Below are 22,626 nucleotides of genomic sequence, written 5' to 3' on the forward strand. Positions count from 1 at the left end.
TGGAGGGTCCCTGCCCCACGGAGGCTTCCTTCCACTGGACAGGGAGGTGTGCACAGGACAGGAGAGGGAAACCACAGGCCAGCCCAGGGAGGGGGTGGTCTCACCCGCAGGACATGCCGACGCAGGCTGTGCTCCAGAACCACAGCACCCGCCCCACACATCCTTGCTTGGTGGACGAACAAGGAGCTCAGAGGAAGTCAGAGGGGGGACCGCAAAATGAAGCCACGCCAAACCAGACCATCCTGGGCCTCCACGGCCCTCCCCAGGCACTTCCAGCTCCACTACGTGGGGTCCCCCGGCCGCCCTGTCTGCCCCAGGCTGACCAGCGGCTTGTGACGTCAAGGGAGGCCGACATGTCATGCCTCAGTTTCCTCGTGAGCAAACCCGTGCCACCAACTCTGCTGCCTTCAGCATTTCGAGGACGGCACGCCGATGTGAGAGGAGCGTCGGGCACGGAGCCCGGAGACCACAGGCGCTCATTAAAGGCACGGCGGCGGTGCTGCTGTCCCGCCCTGACATCACTGGGTCCCGTGCACTCCGGGTGAGCTCACGCAGCCCGAATGACAGGCAGCACAGGGGTGCTTCTGTTCCTCCGCGGGAGGGGGCCCGGGGGCGGGGAACGCAGGCCCAGCACTGGGCTGGGAATCAGGGGACCCCGTCACCTGTCCCCCACCCCCGCCCTGCCCTGTTCGGGCTGACCCTTGGCCGTGCACGTAGTGAAAGCATGTATGGGTCCTTAAGCACCCAGAGCGCTTGGGGGCTGGGTGTCAGGAGATGGTGGGAAGGAGCCAGCACTGGGGTGGTGCCAGCCCCTGGGGCGATCGCGTCTCCCGAGAGCCCCTTTTGCCAGACGTAAACAGGCCTTCTGAGCAGGATGAGCAATGTGGATGGGGAGCATCAGGCCCTTTCTTGTCGGGAAGAGGCCGGGCGGAAAAAAGCTAATCACGGTGGGTGATCTAATCCCAGGGCTCTGGCTCCCAGGTTCCCACCCCAGCCAGCCAGCTCCCTCCCTCCCCCTGCAGCTGGCTAGCCCCTTAGCCCAGGCGGCCGGGGGTGCGGGCAGGGGTCCCAGGGAAGGCTGTGCCCTGCTGCAGGCTGGCGGGGGGCGGATTCTAACTCCAGACCCCACCCCAAAACAGGGCTCAACTGGCCCTTTGGCAATTTCTCCAAGGACCTTCTTATCCTCCACCCCAGGTGAAGGGACCATCCCACCCGCTCCCCTGGCATCTGGCCCCCACACCTGGGCACCCCACGGCAGTCATCACAGCTGCCCTGCCCCCAACCCCAATGCCCCCAGCCCCCATGCCCTCCGACCCCACACCTCTCGCTCCTGGCTCCTTTAAATCCCAACGCCGCAATCTGCAGGACTCCTTCCTCCCACGGTCCCCATTCCAGGAGCTCCCCTGCCAGTGCCAGTCCCGGGCCCGTGCATCCCCGGGGGCGAGGGCGGCATACCCATCTGTCGGACGCGGGGGCACCCACTCATCACACGGACCCATCGGGCACCTGTACGCCCCAGGCCCAATCCGTGCCCCGGAGCTCCCAGGTGGGGAAAGAGAAGCTGGAAGTTGTAAGTGGTGGTGGCCCTTAAGCGAGGAGGCTGCCCCCGTTCAGAGGTATTTGTCATATGTACCTGCTGCCTGGACCCCCTCCAGGCCCGTGGGCTGGCAGTGCGCATGCGTCACAGCTCCTGCCCACCTGCGGCCCGCCCTGCCCCAACCCTTCCACAAATACTTCAGTATCCATGCAAGCCCACCCGGTCTGTCCCAGGGGCATCCTACTGAAGTCCCCGCTGCCACCTGCTGGGTCGGGGGCTGGCTCACGTAATGACCTGGTCCCTGGGGGATGACCCACCTTATTTTGTGGCTGGAGGGTCTCGGACACAGACAAGAACACACAAGTGCACCCCCGGCTTCTATCACAGCTTTCACACTCCATCACATCGGTCGCCCCAGGATCCCCAGGAGAGAGGCAGGACAGGGCAGGGACCACCACCCCTCCCGCGCTGGACGTCGGAGGCACGGTGCGTAGGTGACCTTCCTGGGATTACACAAGAACCCCAGTGGCGGAGCAGGGCGCCGTGGCTATGTTCACGCCGTCTCCCTGGCCTCCCACCCCAAAGCCTACATGTTCATGTGTAAACACTCACTACGGCCCTGCTCTGTGCTCACCACTCCCTCACGTGGGCGAGGAGAGCCTGACCACCTCAATCCACCAGGGCAAGCCAGGCCCGCCAGGTGGTGGGATTCTGCAGAGCCCTCCTGGGGACGGGAAGAGTCTGGAGGAGCCCAGCCCCGGCCGCACCATCTAGAACCCGGAGACCCAGGACACAGCAGCCCCTCACCAAAGCCCAAGGGTGCAGGCCAGTCCTTGTGAGATCTGGGTCTAGTTGAGGCTCTGCCAACCCAGGGGCTGTGTGATGCTGGGCAACCTGCTTCCCCTCTCTGGGCCTCAGTCTCTGTCTCCAGTAAGGACGGACATCCACAGCGCCCTGCCGCTTCCTCCCGTACAGAGCAGCGGTGGGAGGTGAAAGCAAGGCCCAGCAGAGACTTTCTAGCTAACCCTACCTTGGCCTTGGGCGAAGCTGAGACGCCACGTCACGTTAGGCTCACGTCACCATCGGCAGCCACACGCCTGCCCAGTGCTGCGCCGTGAGCATCCTTTGAGGCCTCTGCAGCAAACCTAGAGCCCAGCGGCTTTCTTGCCGTTTGACAGGTGAAGATGGGGATGCTCAGAGAGGCTGAGTCACTTGCCCAAGGTCACACAGCCAGAAGAGTCAAAGCCAAGTCTGCCGGAAGGAGCAAAAGCGTACCCAACCCATGACAACACCCCAAAGCGGCACCCCCAGACCCCCCCCCCCCCCCCGCTGTCCTGCAACGGCACGCAGATACTCTCGGAGGGCCTACTTAACACAAACTCCTTTTCTGCCTCCCCCCGAGGGTGAGGAGCTTCAGGAAAGGGGCCAGGCTTCCTGTCTGGGGGCAGAGGCCTTCCGGGAGGCCCTGGGAGTCCTAAACCAGAAGGGACCCCAAAGTATGGAGACCTCATTTTCCGAGCCACAAACAGGGCTGAGGGCCCAGGAAAGGGTCCTGTGCTGCCAAGATCATGGGCCTTCCAAGACAGTGGGGTGGTTACAGACACAGGATGGCAGGATTCCAGGAACTGCCTGCCTGCAACACAGACCCCAGACCCTCAGGGTCACCCACCACCCATCTGCAGCAGCACAGAGCCCCACACGTGGGAGTAGGAGTCCCTGGTTTCCTGCCCCAAAAGGACCCCCATCGAAGCCTGGGATCAGAGAGCCCGTCCTCTTCCAAAGCTGTGGCCCCCGCAGAGGTGCGGCTGGGTGGGGAGGGGTCTCAGGCCTTACTCCTGGCATCCTCAAGTCCCCCTCCAAGGCAGCTGCTGGCTTTCCGAGGCCTGCAGCGTGAGAACCCTCCTCGTGGGGCGGACACAGCTCTGAGCTGGTTCTCTGAGGCGGGTGACATGTACCTGGCTAGGAGCCAGCTCCAGCTCTGTGTGGCAGGCCGACCTGCCTGTCCCCTCCCCCGGGCCCACCCTCCCAATAGCCTCCAGACCTCTCAGCCGTGCGTCGAGGGGGGGACATGGCCCACACAGCAGTGACTCAACATCAACGCCAGAAGAAACCTGGGGCCTGCCTCTCTGAGACCAGGCCCACCCACTGGAGGAGGGCCACCACCCACGACATCCCACCTGCTCCCTGTCAGGGTCTCCTGGGCTCTCTCCTTGAGAGGCCTGTCCCCACTGTCAGCCTCACCCTGCCAACCCCAAGGACCGGGGCTGCTGGATTTACCTGGACCCATAATGGGGCTTCAGGGTTACCCCGATGTCACGGGTTTCCAGGGCAGAAGCCAGCACCCCTGTCTGTTGCCTGTCCCTGGGGGCCACCGGCCAGTCCTATGCGTCACCGTTCCTCCTCCAGCCACCCTGTGCGACACTCCCTTCTCTCCTCATCTGCGGTGTCTTAGAGGCCCTGACCCATCCCCCAGCCCTGCCTCCAGCCACGCGCTGCCCCAAAGCCTCCCGCCAGCCGTCTGGCCTCGATGTGCCCGCCCAGTCTCCAGGAACCCGCAGACAAGGGAGGCTCCAGGCGCACCCCCCAGGAGGGCAAGGAGTCCCCGCCCAGGAGTCATGAGATGTGGTTTTGGATCCTGACTCTCATAATCCTGGAACTGGCCCAATGCCTTCCCAGCCCTGGCCTCCGCTCCCCCCTCCGAAAAGGAAAGGTCATTCCCCTCTTCCGAGGTCCCTTCCAGTTCTAATGGTTCGCGGATCTAAGGCGCAGGGCACGGCAGATGCCATCCAGGGGGCTCGTGAGCAGCAGAGGTAGAAGGGGGCCCTAATGAAGTCCCCGGCCCCAGCCCTGGACATAAGTTCCGTGAGCCAATCCGAAAGCCCCAGACCCAACAGGCACGTGGCTACGGAGGATCGGCACCCGCTGTCGTAGATGGCAGGGCTCACCCTGCATGGCGGTTGATGGGGAAAGGCCAGATCAGGCTCAGGTTGGCTTTCTGAAACTGAGCGGTAACATACACACACTGAAATTCACACTCTGGCAGAGTTGGGTGAGTTTTTACAGATGCGACCTCTTGTGACGGCCACCACGATCAAGACACAGGGCGGGCCCATCAGCGCCCCAAGTTCCTCCATGCCCCCCGTCAACCCGCCCCTACGCAACTCCGGGTCCCTTGGTTTTGCATTTTCCCAGCTGTCACGCAAACACCACGGGGCCTGGCCTTCTGGGTCTGCCGCCTTTCAGCACCCGCGCTGTGTGCTGCTTTGTAACGCTGACTCGTACCCCACAGGCTGAATTTGGGGTTTGCTTATCTACGCACCCCCGGCTGGACACAGTGTTCCCGCGTGGGGCAAAGATGAAGAAAGGCGCTTCCGATTTATTTCTCTTCTTCAGGTTCTTATGTAAACCTTAGTTTTTGTTTCCCTTGGGTAAATCCCGAGGACCAGAATTGCCGGGTCCTATGGCGAGCCGTATGTCTGAACTTCACAAACAGGTGCCCCCAAATCCACAGAGACACCAGCAGTGATTGCTAGAGGGCTGGGAGTGGGGGGGAGAGTGGGGAGGAACTGGTAATGGGTATGGGGTTTCTTTCGGGGGTGATAAAAGTTCTTCTGGAATGAGACAGTGGTGACAGTCGTACAACTTGTAACCGTACGAAAAACCACTGGGCAGAATACTTTAAGATGGTGAATTTTATTATGTGATTATATGTCCACGAAAATAATAAACAGACTGTTTTCCAAAAATGGCCATACCACCTTACGCTCCCACCAGCCGTGTCTGGGGTCTAGCCCAGGCCAGACATTCCATAGCTGGATGCACGGAGGGGAGGAGCAAAGGCCCCAAGGCAGAATCGAGTGAGCCCTGGGCTACAGGCCTCCTGGGCTAAGCAGAAAGGAGGTCTCTGGGGTGAGGGCACCCACTGCCCTCCACAAAGTGGGATCCCCGTAACCCCCAGATGGGCAGAGGTAACTCTGGGTCGCATAAGAGCCAAGCACCCATGATCTAAGTCGCTGCCCTAATTGTTGGGGGCGGGGGGTGCTCCATATCCCTCTTCATGCTCCTGGAGAAATGCAGATGTCCACACCAGTCTGGGCCATGAGGGGCAAAGAGGGGCAATGCCTGCCCACTGGCATTCCCAAACCCCTTCCTCCCCAAAAGGCATGTCTCTATCTTCCCAGTTCCCTTGTAGTTAGGCGGCACCTCAGGACCAAAGTCTGACCTGTGCAAAACTGGAGACGCCCCCGAGGAGAGCATGCGTGAAGGCAAAGCTTTGGAGAGAAGCACTCTGCCCTCACTCCTTCTCTCCATCTGGACCATGGGTGTGAGGGCCGGAAGGGATGCAGCCATTCTGTGACCAAGAGGCATATGCATAAGGACAAAATCCAACAAGCTAAATCAAAATCACATGAGAGAGCACTTCACCCTTCCTAGGACGGCTAGAATCAAAACGACAATACCAAGTGTTGGCAAGGACGCAGAGGAACCGGAACCCGCAGACACTGCCAGTGGGAATGAAAAACGGTGCAGCCACTTTGGAACGCAGCCGGGCAGTTGCTCAGTATGTTAAATGCCACACTGCCATCATAACCCAGCGAGTCCACTCACAGTTCAGCCAAGAGACCAGAGAGGACAGTTCACACAAAAGCTCGTACACAACCGCTGGCAGCAGCGCTATTCACAACAGCCAGAAAGGGAAACGACCCTGGTGTCCCTCAACCAATGAATGGAGAAGCAAGAGGTGGTCCAGCCTCACAAGGGAATATTATTCAGCCATAAAAAAGGAACAGATCTCTGACACCGGCCACAACACGGGTGAACCTCAAAAACGTGATGCAGAGGGAAAGGAGCCAGACACCGAGGCCACGTATCACGGTATTCCACGGACATAAACTGTCCAGAAGAGGCGAGTCTGCAGGGACAGAACGTGAGTCAGTGGTTGCCAGGGGTTGGGCGGGGGGAGCGGAGGGCTGACTCCTCCGTGGGTCAGGATTTCTTTTCCGGGTGATGAAATGCCCTGAAATGAGCGGTGGACAGCAGACGACTGGGAAAGCACACTTCAGCGCATGCTTCCAAGAAAATAATTTTTAAAGGCGCTTCGACAATCCAACAAGCTAAGGGCTCATTTCTGAGCCCCCATCCCAGCCTCCGGCTGCCTCGCCACGGGCTTTTCCTTGGGGTGGTGGGGGGATAAATAAAGCCCCCGTCAAAGCTGGCCAGGTGAGGTTTTTGATGACCTGGAGCCAAGCATGCTCCCAACCGGCAGCCGCGTCCCCCAGTGCCATCTGCCGGGACTCGAGGGGCTTTGCACACGGGCAGCACCCATGACCGGCTGGTGGTTGGGACTCAGCGAAACGCCAGGTTATTTCTCCTGGTCACCCCCGGCGGCCCCTGGAATGCCACACACACGTGCACACGCACATACACACCCACGTGCACACATACAAGCGTGTGTGTCTAAACAGCCCAGGGGATTAACTGTCCTGACGCTCCACAGTTGTGCTCCCTCCACACACACACACACACGCACACACCAGCTGCCCTTCGCAGAAGGGACCCCCCCCCCGCCAAGACTGGGCTGCACCCGGCCCCGGGAGACACAGTGTCGTCCCCTCCAGGGAGGTGGAGGAACACGGGACCAGGGCACGGACCCAACGGAGGGTGACAGACAAGTCCAAGGACGGCCGGAACACAGGGCGTGAGGAGGGCCGTGCTGGGGGACGTTCAGGGACTGCAGGAACCCAGAGGAGGGGCACCTGGCACAGCCCTGGAAAGGGGCACAGGGAAGGCTCCCAGAGAAAAGGGCCACCCGAGCCGAGACCCGCAAGTAACAATCGGCCTGATGAAACGGACAGGGAGCACCACATCTGTTCCCGGGAGGAGCACCAGCACACGGGCAAGCCAGACGGAAGCGCCGTATGTTCTAGAAACCCAGGGAAGCTCACGGGCTCCCACGGAAGCAGGCCAGGGCCTGGCCGTGCCCAGTATGGGAGTGAGGCAGCCAGAGGAAGGTCTGCCTGGACCCCACACAATGCCCCGAGCCGGGCCCCGCCAGGGAAAGGGTCACCTGGCCACAGCGCCATCACCGACACTCCTGCCTCTAGACCCATACGCTGTTGCGCCCCCCAAACCTGCACTTGCGATGCCCGTCCCAGACTACTCGTGGGTCCAAACCCCACCCATCCTCCAGGGGCCAGTGAAAAGTCACCTCTTACAGGCTGCCCTCAGGCATATCCCAAAGGGAAAGGAGGGCCCTCCAAAAACCCACCACAGGGCCGCTGGCCTGCATAGCCCCAGCCCCAGGGAGCGAACCAGGTCCACCTGGGTTTTCCCAGCTCACAGAAACAGAAACTGAGGCACGGCACGCTCCAGGCCCACGGGCAGAGGAGGTAAGAGCACAGCAGGGAAGGACGGCATCCGGCTGGTCTCTGGGCAGAGCCGGGGCCCCCAGAGAGCGAGACCCTGGGGTCATCATGTGACAAGGTGAGAAAACACTCTTGAACGGAAGGGTACCCGGCTTCCCCCAACCGATCATGCTGATCCTCCCCGGAGCACCACAACGCAGGGAGAAGCCCCCTCATTCGTTCTGTTGAGGCTCAGAGAGGTCAAGTCACTTGCCTGAGATCACACAGCAGGACCGCAGTCAGAACTGGGACTTGAACCCATGTCTACCTGGCTTCAAAGGCCCTGCCGGTTCCCTGGCGTCCCTGGTGGCAAGTAGGGAAGGCCTGAGGCAGGTAAAGGAGCCCCAAGGCGGGGCACTGGCCTCTGACCCGGGGCAAGGAAGAGCATCCATCCCTGGGATGTGCAGGAGCATGGACCAGGACCGGAGGGAGGAGGTGGTCAGCTCACCAGCCGGAAGCCAGGGCGCACGCACACCCCTTCTCAAACTGGGGAGGGGGCAACCACCCCTCTTCTCAAAGGCCCTAGCTCTCCCCACCTGGGCCTCTGCCAAAAGCCGGCACACCTGAAAAACCAGCTCCTGGATAAACACGAGAGAGACACCAGCCCGGCCCAGTTGTAAGACTCCCCTGGAGCCCGCGGGGACCACCTTGGAGCTGGGTGGGTGGGCGGGCAGGACCAGAGCCACCCAGGAGCACCGCGTCTGGGCCTCGCCCGCTCCAGTCCTCCCAGGCTTCCCACCAAGGACAGCCCAAGGGTCGGACTGAGGGGTGCAGGCCTCGAGACCAGGGGAGTCAGGGGCGGGCCGGGGGAGGGGGAGGGGCTCCTGGGAGCTGTCGAGCTCCCCAGGAAAAACAAATGATTTATTTACCAAAAACAAAGTTAAAACCCCTCCAGTCTCTCCAGACACCCATGCAGGCCACGTTCGCACCCCAGGGGCTCCCTCTCCTGCGGGGCGCACGTGCCCTGGGGGGCCGCCAAGCTCCTGGTGGGAGACGCCGCCGTTCATGCCGCCTACCCACAACCCCGCAAGGTACTGCCGTCCTCCCCCTTCTCAGATGGTCAAACCGAGGCTCAGCCGACTCGGCAGCTGTCCACCTCACACGCAGCGGACGCGCCGCAGAGCTGGAATCGGCCGGTCTAGAAGCTTCTGTGACCAACCGAAATCTCAGTGATGCCCACGGAAGTGTTCAGAACGGCCGCTGTCCATGCCGCGCGGACCACGGGCAGAGGTGGACGGCAAACGTCTTTACTTAGAACCCTAACAGGTAACGTGGCTACAAGTGGCCCTACTCCGGCTCCAAGAGGGACACAGGGAACAGGAGGCCTGCCTGTCCCCACCCCCTCCCAGTCAGCAGCCCCCCCCCCATGCCCTGCAGGGCTCCGTGGAGGCCCACCGGCTTGTGTGACCACAGCTGAGCCCCCCACTGGCCCCACTCTCCCGTTTACAGATGACCAAACCCAAGCAGATCAGACGTCACTTGCCTGACGTCACACAGCCCCCTTCTAGGGGACCCTAATCACGCTCCTGACTGGGACGCCGGCCTCAACGTCCCCTCCTGCCCACCTCCCCTCCCCGAACACGCCCTGGCCTTGCTTCAGGGAAACAGAGACGTTCTACCCCAAGCTAAAAGAATGCAGGAGTGGAGATCGGGGACACACGGCCAGGGAACCCGGACGCCCGGAGATGGGTGAGACACCACCGGGCCCAAACGGCTGCCCTCGCCCACCCCCCAGCTGTCCCCGGCCTCAGAGCATCATTGTCCCGGGAGCCCACCTGCACGGCAGAGGGCTGTGTGGATGGGAGCGCGGCCGCGGGCAGGCTGTAATTTCATCGGGGGCTCGCTGGCCGGCTGCGTCACCAGACCCGGAGGATGAAATTCTAGCTCGGCGGATAGAGGGGTGCACCTCTCCTGGCTCCGGGTTAGCTCTCAGTGGGGGTGGGGATGGGGCACAGGCCGTGCCTTTGCGAACATGAGCCAAAGGTGCCCCTGCCTCTGGGTTGGTCCCCGGTGGGGCTCTGCCAACCGGGTGTCCCTGACCCCCGCCACCGCCGCCACCACAGAGCAGGCAGAGCTATGAGGCACAGCCGAACGGTGGGACCTTAATCAGCCACCGAAAGGTTGACGAAGCCAGACTCAGGCTGCATTCTGTGTGACTGCATTTAGGTGACATTCTGGAAAATGCAAAAACTACAGGGACAGAAATGCACAGTGGTTAAAAAAAAGAGAGAGAGAAAGAAGGGCGCCTGGGTGGCTCCGTGGGTTAAGCCTCTGCCTTCGGCTCAGGTCATGATCCCAGGGGCCTGGGATCGAGCCCCGCATGGGGCTCCCGGCTCAGTGGGGAGTCTGCTTGTCCCTGTCCCTCTGCCTCTCCCGCTGCTGGTACTCACTCTCTCTATCTCAAATAGATAAATAAATAGAAAAAAGAAGAGAGAGAGAGAGAAAGGAAATAGAAAACACACAGTGGTTGCCAGGGGCAGGGGAAGGGTAGGAGGCTGACTGCAAAGGAGCTCGAGGGGACTTTCAGGAGTGATGGAATGTTCCACGTCTTGACAGGGGCCGGGCTGCCTGAATGCGGACAATGGTCAAACCCCTTGGAAAGCACACTTATTAAAACTTGGGCTTTTCCCTGGCTATCCCTCATCCCTCGACAAAACACAGAACAATGTGTGGGGTGAGCCCCTCCTACATGCGGGCCTGGGGCCAGATGCCAGGGCCTGAGACCCCACAGAGCTGGGGGGCAGGGGGGGCATCTGTAAGTTTCCCACTGGCTGGTGGAGTGACAGACAGACGGATGGACAGATAGGGACTCCCCTCTATACTGCTTCTGTCAGAAGCCAGAAAATGTACCTTGAACCCCCCACCACCCTTAGACCCCACCAGCAAACAGGCCTGGCGCCGTCCAGGAGAGAGGCCGCCTGAGGACTATCTCCAGCTTCTGGCCTCCAGCTATGGGCTCAGGTCCTCCATCCCCAACTACACACCCCTGCTGGGCACCTGCTGGGGCTGCCCAGGACCCCAAGCCCCTGAGCCAGGACCACTCACCTCTCTGGCTTCCTGCACCGTCTCTACTCCAGACCTGCACTGGGGTGATCCACATTTCCACGTTCCGGAAGGCCCCCCCCCCCATCCCAGCACCTGAGGCTCGGACAGGATGATGGGGATATCCTCCTCATTTTACGTGTGAGCACATATCCTGGACTTGGGGGCAGGGGACATGGCCCACAAGACCCTGCCCCTTACTTCCTGGCTATAGTCAGTCCACACTCCCAGGGCCTCAGCACGGTCCGGAGGCTGGTGTCATACCAACGAGGCAGCCCCCCAAGGGGACGGGCCCACATGCCTGTGACGCAACCCAGCAGAGACCCTCCCCCGCCAGCCCCCCACTGCCCGAGGCAGGATCTCCGAGCCTTGCAGGGGGAGAACATCAGACCAACGGCCTCCCGGTGCTCAGGGCTGGCTCGGCATACCTTGATTGCAAATCCTAACTTGGGTGTCTGATGCAGTGTACCCCACAACTTCCCTTCCCCCTCCTCCTCCTGCCATAGTGGCAGAGAAATCTCTGAAAACCAGGGCTTCCCAGACTGGGGATCCGAGTCCCCCCACGGCACCCAAGCCTAACAGGGGATCCGGTCTAGAGAAAGTCGACCAAGGAAACTAGATTCGGCGCTACCTGATTCGAACTCACCCAGACCATCCCCGGAGCTTTAGGTCCAGCCCTGACCCCCCAGCTCTAGGCCCAACCCCGCCCTGAGCCTCTCCCCAGCCCACAACGGTCCCATAGCTCAGAGGTCACGGCTGTAGGGTTCCCAGATAAAATACAAGACCCCGGCTCAGCTTCAGAGAAACAAACAAGTAAGTCTTCGGTGTAAGTTACATCCTCAATCCTGCATTATCCGTGGCTTATCCGAAATCCAAATTTAACCGGGCATCCCTATTTTTATTAGCCAGATCTGGCAACCAGAAGCAGGTGGTCCTGAAGGAGGGAGACAGGTGGGGGCACACATAGCTCTGGGTTGGCCGGGCCCAGCGCCGGACCCAGAGGAAGGGGGTCAGGAGCCAGAGCTCTGCCTGAGACACACCCCCCCCCACCCGTCCTCCCAAGCCCGGGAAGGGACAAAGTACAACCTCACTCAGTCACGCAGCAAGTCACCGTGAAGGAGGGCTCAGCCCCCCCGTAACCCTCTCCCCCGGGGCTCGTGCCCCTTGCCCATCATCAACCAGAACGCCCCGAGCACTGGGTGTGAAATGACAGAGCAAACTCCCTGCTGAGCACGAGAATCACACAGTCCCAGCCAGACACGCCTGCCAGTGAGGGCGCCAAGAGGGGGAGCCGCCCCCCCCCGGGGCCCCGCCTGGACACCCCCACCACCCACACACAGAAGTCGCCGCAGAATGGCGGGCATCTCACTGCCCTCAACCATTTTCATCTCTTCCTGCTGGGAATGTCCTTGCAGCTGCCCCAAGGGTCCACGTCTCCCGGAGCCCACACCCTTCCAGAAGGTTCCGCAAGCCCCTGGCCCCGAGTCCTGCTCCGCTCGCCAGTGTTTGCGAATTAACCTTGCAGGTCTCTTTCCCGGGGGGCCCCTTGAGGCCCCTGCAGGCCCGCGGGGCTGGGCACGCTTTCCTGCTTGTCCCACAGAACCCGGCTGTGAGGCACCACAGAGGTGCCCACAAACCGCCAAGAGACGGAGGACTGAGAGCAGCAGGACAGAGGACATCAAGGGAGCAGAGCCCCAGGCTCGTGGTGTGAGGGGAAGACACAGGCTGGGGTCATGGGGAGAGGGGGGGCCCCGGGAGGGTGCGGAGCAGGAAGCCCAGGGGAAGATCCTGGCGTTCTCCCCACTGCGGGGGGGGGGGCCTTCCCCGGAGACGGGGATTCAGGATCACAGGACGAGCTGCTCAGCCATGTGGGCCAAGGCCCTGAAGTCAGACTCCATTCATTCCCTCAAGCAGCCACTCGACAAGTACTTGGGGACCAGCCCCAGGACACCACGGAATCCAAAGCAAGCCTTGATCTCTGCCCTGTCCCTAGTGCACTTCGGGGACAGATGTGGAACTTTTGAGCAAGATCCCCACTGGGACAGGGGAAGGACAGGACATCATGGGGGGACACAGAGGTAGCACCTTGGCCGGCCCTGGGATTCCGGCCCGAGGACACGACAGCCAGTGAAGCCTTCACAGAGAGGAGACGAGAGGGACAAATCCTGCCACCCCTACCCCTCGCGCTAGCCCGGCTGGGCCATCAGAGGAAGTCCCCCACTCCCTCCGCAGAAAGATGGGAAGATCCTTCCAGGGAGGAGGAACAGCCCGTGCAAAGGCCGTTCAGGAAAACTGCGGGATTCAAGGAGCCAGTCGAGGAGCGGGGAGAGCTGGAGCCAAGGAACCCCAACCCGGGACGGGGATGGACCGGGAGATGTGGTCTGTGCCTCCAAGGTCACCCTTGGGATACGAACGCCCCAGGGCGTCATCACCCACCACGTCGCCGTGAGATCCTCACCTGGGGCTTCCAACAAGCCGACTGCCACCAAACTGTGCAGGCCCTGGCTGCTGGAGACAGGCTTCTAGAACAGCTGCCTCCGAGACCCCTATCATTACGCCTGCCTTCCCGACTATTTCCAAGCATTTAATGCTAACAACCGCCACCGTGTCGGCAGGCTAGCCTAGCTCTGGGAGACTGCCTTCAAAAAACAGATAAGAAGTATTTGCGATTAACGCGCTACACGGGAAATGACCCCTCCTCCAGCACCTAGAGAACAGTGCCCTTAAGTGGGTTAAGCCCGCCCCTACAACGCCGTCTTCCAAGACCCAGCTGCCCGACCTCCGGCCCCAGGTCTCCCGCAGTTTCAATGTGCGGGCAGCGAGTGGCCGCAGAGTTCCCACCCTTGCTTGGTTCCTCTGCAGGGGTCCTCTGGGACCCTCTGAGTCAGAGCCTCAACTTTCTAGGTCACTGGCGGAGCAGGCGAGGGAATGGGGTGTGGTCTTACGCCTCTCACATCCCAAAAGCAGGCCAGGGATTCCGACATCCTGTCACCTTGGAGCCCGGTCTGTCCCTTGGTCCAGCAGTCCCTGTTCAGAAGAGGTCAGAGCCTACCTCGCAGCCTCCTGAACCCCTTCCCGCCATGGGTGGCTTGTGATGGGCAGCGGACCACCCCCGTCGCTGCCTCCCCTGTACCCAGACCTTCCCCGCCAGCCACCACCAGCAGCCACCAGCCTCCCAGTCACTGCCACCTCCTGCTCCGAATAAATAATCGATGACCATGCCCTTTCCCTTTGGGAATGACGCTGCTGAAATAAATGGCTGCTTGGAAAGGCACCTCCCAAGCCCCGAGGACCGGGGCAGTGCCAAGAAGCACGCAGTCCCAGCCACGGGGCAACTAAATCCCGCAGGAGGAGGTCAGAGCAGCTTCTGGCCGCCCCTTCCTCCCCCTGCACACAAACGCCCACTCCTCTAGCTGTCCACGCCTGCCCCTCCCCGCCGCTCCTGGACCGGGGCAATCCCAGGGCAGTCCCACGCCCCACACCCCCAGTACCACACTCCATCCAAGGCGGACGCTTCCCCCGCGGGCTTGGCAGGGAGACCCCCTCACTTGGGCTGTGGTGGGGACACAGGAGCCTTCCACCCCAGGCCTGGTGTCCTGGGAGGCTGGGTCACACGGCCAGATGTCCAGGGCTCCAGCACTGCCAGGAGGGCAGAACTCTGGGCTGCAAAGTCCCCCCTCTGACCTGGGCCCAGGCCAGGGCATCGTTCCTCTCGCTGGCGGCAGGCCGGGGCTGGAGCCCAGGACAGGCATCAAGCCCATCCTTTCCAGGGACTCAGGATGGGGGGGTGGGGTGGGCATCAAGCACCCTGGGGCGCTCCACAGGCCTCCCTGCCCAAGTGCAGGAACTCGGAGACCACCCACATGCGGGGCACCCCCAACTTGCTCTCCTGGAAGCTCCGGGGCCCCCACGGCCGCCCTCTGAGACTCTTCCCCACCCTCCCCCAGAGGTTCAGCGGCCACCACTCAGGCCGGCCCCCTCCCGGGGGACCCCCGCCAGAAACCACTGTGCCGGGGCAGTCCGCGCAGTGTTGGACTCAGCCCGCGAGCGGGGGGCGCCGGCCAGGAGAAGGCCCAGCCCGAGGGAGGCAGAGGTGGGGGGGGCGGGGACCCGCGGCCTTCCCAGCCCCCCTCCGCTCCCACACTGGCACCCGCCGCCGCGGGCAGCACGACTGACCTCATTCGCCAACCGCAGCAGCCTGCGGGCGCCCGCCGCCCGCCCCGGGGCGCCCCCCACCTCCGGGAGGGCCGGGGGTGGGGGGGGTGACAGCTCCCGGCTCCCACCCCCTCCCGGCAGGTGGGGGCGGCCGGCCCTTCCCTCCCACCCCCACCCCCCCTCCCCCTCCCCGGCCCGAATTATAATCCCAGTCACGTGCCTCCCCGGGCACCCAAAAGCCGGACCCGGATTCTGGAACACCTTGAGGGGGAGGGGCGGGGGCCACGGGGGTGGGAGGAGAAGGGGAGAAGGGCCTGGGCGCCCGCCCCCCGCAAAAGTTTCTCCTACCTTGGAGGATCCCCAAGCGCTCCTGCCAGCGGCGCCCCGGCCCCGGCCCGCGGCCAGGACTCAGCCTCCTGCCGCTGCCTCCTTAATTAATCCGGGAGAATGGGGGAAGGCGCGGCGGAGGGAGGCGCGGCGCGGCGCGGCGCGGCGGGGGGGCGGGGGGCGCGGGCGCGGGGCGCCGGCCGGGGAGGGGCCGCGGCGGGGGCTCTCGGGCCGGCCGGGGGGCTGGCGCTCGGCGGCCCCCACCCCCGGCGCGGGCTGCGGCGGAGGGCGGGGCGCGGCGCGGGGAGCGGAGCCGAGAGCGGGAGCGCAGGGAGGCTCTTTGTTCTGTAATCCCAGTAAGATTGCCAGCCATTCGCCCCGGCCCTAATCCCAGCCCCGCGCAACACCACCCTCCATTGGCTGCCATTTACATACGGGATTAGCCCGCCCGGCCCGCCCCGCGCCCCGGCCTGGGCACCGCGGGGGGAGCGCCGCGCCCCCCGCCCCGCCCCCGGCGCCCCGAGCGCGCGCCGCCGCCCCAGCGCCCGCCGCCAGGGGGGCCTGCGGGAGGGGCGCCCGCGGCCTCGGCGCCCCCTGGCTGCCGGGCGACGCCCCTCCGCCTCCCCAGCGCCCGTCGGGGGCCGGATTAGGAAGCCGGGGCGCGGGAGGGGGCCCCCGGGCGCGGGGTCAAGGTCACCCGGCAGGGCGCGGGGAGGCCCCCCGGGAGCGGAGGCCGGCGCCCGGCGCGCTGGCGGCGGCGGCGGCGGCGGCTGGAGGACTGAAGGCGGCGGGCTGGTCACTCCCACCTTGCCCAGGTTAGCTTCCGGTGGCTGGTCCAGGCACCTCTCCCAGCCTTTGTCCCCGGGGATGGGAGGGAAGGCAGGGGCATGCCCAAGGTCGCCGTAGACCCAGCCGGAGGCTCCCAGGCCCATCTCGTCGGGGCAGCCCTCCTGCTGATCGCGGGACTCGGGCTTCGGCCACCCGCTTCCCTGCCGCACCAGCCGCCCTCCGGCATCCGGAGCGCACTCCCCATCCTCTCCAGAGCCAGGCATCCTAACTCGCCACGAGGAATGGTGCGCCACGTCCTGCGGCGGGCCCCTGCCATGCTGGGCACTCCTGGGAGGGGCAGAAGCCAGGCAAGGCCCCAACCCCAGGGAGCTCCTGGCCTAGATGGAGAGAGCCAAACAGAGACTGAGAATCTTCCAGGTCCCAGCAAAGCCCACGAGGTCCTTGCCCAGCCTCCTGCGACCCTGCTGGGCACACAGCCGGCCTTGGTAAAGGATAAACTTCGGGGACCAGGTCTAGCCCACAAGCCCATCAGACAGAGCTCCTTTGGGGCAGGGCAGGTCCACAGTGCACAGCCCGAAGCCAAGCCCAGAGGGGCTCGGGTGCCCCCCGAATGCCTTGCCCACAGCATTGGCCAGAGCAGTGGGGACTGGGAATGAGGCCATGATGCCCACCCCCACCCCCCACTGTCCTTTGCCCTCTTGGGCGTACCTCCCCAACCCCGCCATCACCAGGAGGCCTGCGGACACCTTGACAGGGTGTTGCGCGGCCTGCCTACGACCCACATCCCCACCTGCCCTCTGCTGGCCTTGGTGCGGTAGCATCACCGAGGTGGGGGAGCTAGGACCTAGAGACTGTGGGTTCAAATCCTGGCTCTTCTTCTTAGCGCCATGTGTCCTTGGGCGAGGTACTTCACCTCCCTGAACCTCCATTTCCCCCCCTTTTTTTGCAGCCTCTCAGTAAACCGCGGCGTGGCCCCTCGGTGGATGGTGGTGATGACATCACTGAGCCTGTGGGGGTGTCTTGTATCAGCCTCCTTATATGATGAAGGGAAGTGACTTGCTTAGGGACATACAGCATGGGCACGGCGTGGCTGGCCCTGTCTCCATAGCCCTGGTTCATCGCACTGGCCTACTGTGCCGCCCTCCATCCCACCTGCAGCCGCCCACCTGCAGGAGGTAAGGCGTGGCCTCCCTGCTGCCCGCTGGGGCACGCTGGTCCCCGGAAGGGCCAGCTGGTTGGGCTGTTGGTTTCTAGAGAGAATCCTTTCCAGACCCCAAGTCCTGGGGCAGAGAACCCAAAGCCTCTGCAGCCCGGGGCCACCACCCCCTTCCCCCTGGATCTGAGCCCTGGCGGGGTGGGAGCACCTTTGTGTGCTCAGTACTGCCCTCTGCAGGCAGAATCCAGAGCAGCAGTAAAGCGAGGAGAGTGTTGGGGGTCGGAGCTCCCTTCCAGCCTCTGGGGTGCTCTTCTAGTCCAGAAGCGCCAGCCTGAACCCCACCTTGCCCAGGCAGACTGGGGACAGTGTGGTGCAGTAGAAGGCTTGGCCCAGCGTGTCTAGGCCCCACCCCACTAGTGGGACGGCGGTAAGACACCCGGGCTTGACCTTCACCGTATCTTCCTGGCCAGTGGACTGACCTCTCTGCGCCTGAGCGTCCTCATCCATAATATGGAGACAAGATAGTCCTTTCTCTGTAGGATGACTGTGGGGGCTGAAGGACCTATGGCACGGGAGAAATGCTTGGTGTCGTGCCTGGTGCACAGTAGGAGCGCGACGAAGGGTGGTGCTCAATTTCTTAATCTGTCGACTTCATCTAGGGGCTAAGTCTCGGTCACCGTCTTTGCTTGAGCTGCCCCTCCTGAGGAGGTGAGAATTCTAAGCACAAGGTCATGGGCATTCCACTGTTGTCAAGTTCAATTCCTTCCCCTGGGAAGGGCAGCAGAAGCTCCCTCAGCTGGGAGGGGAGTTTGGAGGAGGAGTCCTTGCTGGTGGCTGCTCCCCACCTGTTGGGGCTTCTACCGGCTTTAAGAAGCCCATTTGCAGGCGCCTGGGTGGCTCAGTCGGTTAATCGTCTGCTTTTGGCTCAGGTCGTGATCCTGGGGTCCTGGGGTCGAGCCCCAGGTCAGGCTCCCTGCTCAGCTGGGAGTCTGCTTCCCCCTCTCCCTCTGCACCTCCACTTGCTGGTGCTCTTTCCGTCTCTCTCTCAAATAAATAAATGAGATCTTAAAAAAAAAAAAAAAGGCACATTTGCACGGGCCTTCCCTCTTCCCTCATCCTCCCTCAGGCCTGACTGCAACCCCCGTATTGCACAGACCTGGAAACAGCCTCTGCTCACTGCCTCCCCTTACCAACCTCGAAGCCAGAGGACTCCCTCCATCACAAAGCCTCTTCCGTGCTTGCCGTCTTCCCTAGGACCCTCCCAGCAGGTGGGCTTGCCAATCCCCATTTCACAGATGGGGATCAAGAATGCCAGGGATTTGTGGAAGTGAGTGTGTCCTTGGGGCATCCTGTATCCCCATCCATCCAGAGACTCCTTGGCAGGAGCTGGTCTCTCCCTCCTGGCCCAGTGTGTGTGCTCCACGGTCTCGAACCAGCAGACCGGCCAGCAGGGAGAGCTGCCCACAGGGACTCAGCCCCCGTGTCCCCCTGGGGTCGGGGCCCAGTCCTGGGTCCCTGACCTCCCGAGTGCATCATTTCCTTTTCCACCATTGTGATTCCACCTCTCCTGGCTCCTTGCTCCTTGGAGGTAAGACTCGAGGGGACAGAGGGAGGGACGGTCCCGCTGCCCCCAACAAGCTAACCCTTAGCTGGGGGCAAGCCTCCGGGGAACCTGGGACTAGGCTACCCTAGACGTGACCGCAGGGGCCAAGGGTGAGGACAGTGAGCCCAAGCACTTCCTCTTACAAGTAAGCAGCCCGATTATGGAGAAGGAAGGACGGACTCAGCAGCCCCACGGTGCGGGTCAGGGTGGACCTCAGGACTCCCGATCCCCAACCTGCCACGCCTTTGTGCCATCTCCGTGGCTTTCCTTTGCTTTTCAGGAAGTGATTTTCTCTGATAATTAGTATTCATCCTTTAAAAATAAGACTTGAACAGCTTCTGGAATGAGCTACCCCTGTTTCTCCTCAGAGACCGTCTCCTGTTCCGTCGTGGAAAGCAAAGGGAAAGTAAGATTCAGTGTATGGGAACGGGCTTTGGAGGCGGCCGGCTGGGTCCCTACAACAGGGGCAGACGAGGCGGGCGCAGAGTCTGGAACCTAGCTGGGGCGCTCAGGCAATGTGGGGCCACGTAGCCCCCGAGGGTAGGTGATGGGCTCATTGGGGGCGGGGTGGAGGGGCCTCCTGAGTCAGTGACCCAGACCCCCGCCCCCGCCACAGATGGGCCATTCTCCAGGCCGCCAGCAACTCCTTTCATTCCCAGATCTGTTTCCGTGGCCACTAAGGACAAAATCATTTCTTTCACTGGGGTGTCTGATCTGCAGAGGAACCTCTTAGAGTCCTCCGAGCCTTCGGGACCCAACAACATAAAGCCCTCGCTTTGGGATTTCGGGCCCCGCAGCCGGCCAGCCCAGCCGAGGCAGGAAGCAAGGAGGTCTGCCATCGGGGCACGGGCAGACCTGTGGCCTCCGCCTGCCTCCCGGGTCCCAGGGTTTGGCCCTGGCGAGTAGTCTAGGGCACCGCTGGCCCACAGAAGTCGAACGTGAGCCACAAAATGCACGCCACAGAGGGAATTTTAAATTTCCTAGTAGCTGCGTTTAAGAAAAAAAAAAAAAAGTGAAGAAGAAACAGGTGAAATTCACTTCAACGATAAATGTTATTCACCCCAGCCTTGTAGTCAATGTACGCAGTCCAAACGGTATTCGTTTCAACGCGTAATAGTATTTTCTTTTATATGGAAATATTTTCTATTTTGTAGTCCTTGCCTTAGACGAAGTCTCTGATATCCAGTGTCTGTAGTACACTTAGAACACTTTCCAGTTCGGCCGAGACAGACTTTTCAGATGTGGCTAGTGGCTAAGGGTCCCGTGGGAGCAACTTCTAGCTCAGCTCACTGCTGACTTTGGGGAGCCCGGGACTCAGTTTCCTCACCTTGGGAGCTTGTTAAAGGTGCAGGCCCAGGCCCTTCCAGGAGATGGGTTGGCTCGACCCTGGAGCGCTGGGAGGGAGGCCCGGGACTTGGCTCTACAGAACACAGTTCCTAGCTTTTTGGACACACTCAAGTTGAGGGGGTAGCGTTCAAATTCTGGGGCTCTCGATGCTGGCCCCTGAAATGGGAGGGTCTGGGAACCGCACTAAAGTGCCCTGTCTGTCCCGGGTGTCACGCAGACCTGGGGGCCCTGGGGCAGCTGCTGTGGCGTGTGCAGGAGTGAGCTGGACGGTATATCCACCTAAGCTGAGACCATGCCCCTGCCCCCCCCCACCGCCGTGGGGAATGGGGAACCCACTGGACGGTCCTCTCCGGCCTCCATGCCTAAGGCCCCCCTGGACCAGGGTCTCAGCGCTCCCTAAAATATTTCTCTCCTGTCCTGGGATTTTCTGGGATCCCAGGGCCCTCCTGCAGCCCCTCACCCCCAGGGGAAGAGTCCCCCCTTCCCCCTACCAGCCTGCCCTGCCCCTCACCCCACCAAGGAGGGGTCTGCCCAGACCTTGGAGTCAGAGCTTTTGCTCTTGCATCATGGAAGGAAGGCCGGGCTTGGCACGGTGTCCTGAACCTAGTGTCCTGCCTGCCTGCCCCCCACCCCGCCCCCAGCCAGGCCAGCCCCTCATCCTCTAGGTCTCAGCTTTCCCCACCTCCCTGGCTCCCAGAGCCCTAACGCACTCTTGAGTCCTCTGGTCGGTCGGTTTCACATGGGGTGAGTGATGACTTGATTCCCATTTGACTCACCCACTAAATTCAGGGGAGGGAGGAGGTGGGCCAGGGTTCGTCACGGTCCTCCATGTCCCCGGCCCCCAGGGCTGGCGCACAGAACAAACGTTTGCTGAGCGATCGGAGGAAGGAAGGAAGGAGTGGACGGACGCGGGCCTCCTCCGTCTGCCGTCAGGTGCACCGCCGAGCTCTGCTTTCTCGCCGGGTGTTCCCTCGTCTGTCGGTGGCCGCCTTTGTCGGCAGCTCTCTTGAGCAGGACCCCTGGCTCTGTGCACCTCCCTGCCTCGAGCCTCCTCTCCGTGGGGCCTCCTCCCCCGACTTTCCTCCGCGGGAATCTGTCAAGAACAGAGAGAGGCATGTAATTGAGTTGGGGCCGTCTCCATGGCTGCAACCCGGGAGAAACTAGAAGATCAATTTGGAAAGACTATCTCGGTAATAATTGCGCCTTAATAGTTTCTGCGAGGCCGAGCACGGCTTGGTGCGCGGCGGTCGGGACAATCCCGGGACCCTGGCGGGAAGAGCCCCCCCCCCCAGAGGCCCCCCGGGGATCCCTGGGCCGGGCTCTGGAGGAGACTTGGCCTTGGCCAGAAACAGGAGGGGAGTGGAAGCCGGGGTGGGGAGGGGGAGCGGGGGGCAGGCCAGTTTCTCTCTCACTCTCACACACGCACACGCACACGCACACCCACTCACACACACGCACACGCCTCCCAGAGGTCGCCCCGCCCCCGCTCTTCCTGGTACCCGCTGTGGCCCGCTCCTGTTTATAATTTATGCTTATGATCGGAATTATCAGCAATAATGATAACGTGATTATAATTGCCAAGCTGCCAGGCTCAATTGCAGCGCTGTTGGTAAATATTATGATAGAGAGTAGCGTGAGGTCACTGCCTCCCGGAGCTTGAGGGGTGGGGTGGGGGATGGGAGGGTCACGAGGGGTGGCGGGTCCCTCCCCGCCCCCCCCCCGCCCAAGCCCGCCCACCCTCTCCAGAGAACTTGGCGCTGCTTGACCCTTCACTCATCCATTCCCCCAACAGCCCTACCTGCTTGAATCGAACTGAAATCACTCCTTTGGGCCCCACTTGGAAGCAAGCACTTGGAAGCCCGTGGGGTGCGGGAGATGCCATCTGTCGCCCCACCAACAGAGGGCACTCCAAGGCGTGACTCCCAACGGGGAGGTGAGGAGGCCCGAGGACCGTCCCTTCACACCCAGGTTGGTGTGGCTGGTGACTAAGTCCTGCAGGAACTCAGAGGTGGCCCCGGGGGTCTTAGCGGGGGGCTAAGGGACAAGGCACACCGTTCCTGGGGGACAGGCGACGTTTCTGGCACCCAGAGGCCTTCCTTTCTGTTCAGGAGAAGCGAGTCTAGAGCCCAGGGTAGGAACAAGGATGGGGGCTGCCTTGGACGTAAAAAATGGCCCCTTCGAGAAACCCACTAAGATAACTCAAGGACGGGGGCGAGAGGTGCCCCGAGCAGCCGCCGGCCGGCCGCGCTGTGAGCTGAGCCGGCTG

At 62.4% G+C, this 22,626-nt stretch overlaps 1 protein-coding gene across 1 annotated transcript in view; it reads right to left on the minus strand.

The window, feature by feature from the left end:
* GTF2IRD1 (GTF2I repeat domain containing 1) overlaps window positions 1-17,373 on the minus strand; it is a gene marked incomplete at its 5' end in the record, with an annotated part of 99,934 nt that extends 82,561 nt beyond the window's left edge. Inside the window, 3 exons of the mRNA XM_080830411.1 lie at window positions 14,532-14,622; window positions 15,901-16,581; window positions 17,327-17,373. Of these exons, the coding sequence (XP_080686537.1) occupies window positions 14,532-14,622; window positions 15,901-16,581; window positions 17,327-17,373 (819 nt within the window). The remainder of the gene's footprint in view (window positions 1-14,531; window positions 14,623-15,900; window positions 16,582-17,326) is intronic.
* Window positions 17,374-22,626: the final 5,253 nt, after the last annotated feature.

The sequence above is a fragment of the Martes martes genome (genome assembly GCF_963455335.1).
Source record: "Martes martes genome assembly, chromosome: 18".
Taxonomy (NCBI): Eukaryota; Metazoa; Chordata; class Mammalia; order Carnivora; family Mustelidae; genus Martes; species Martes martes.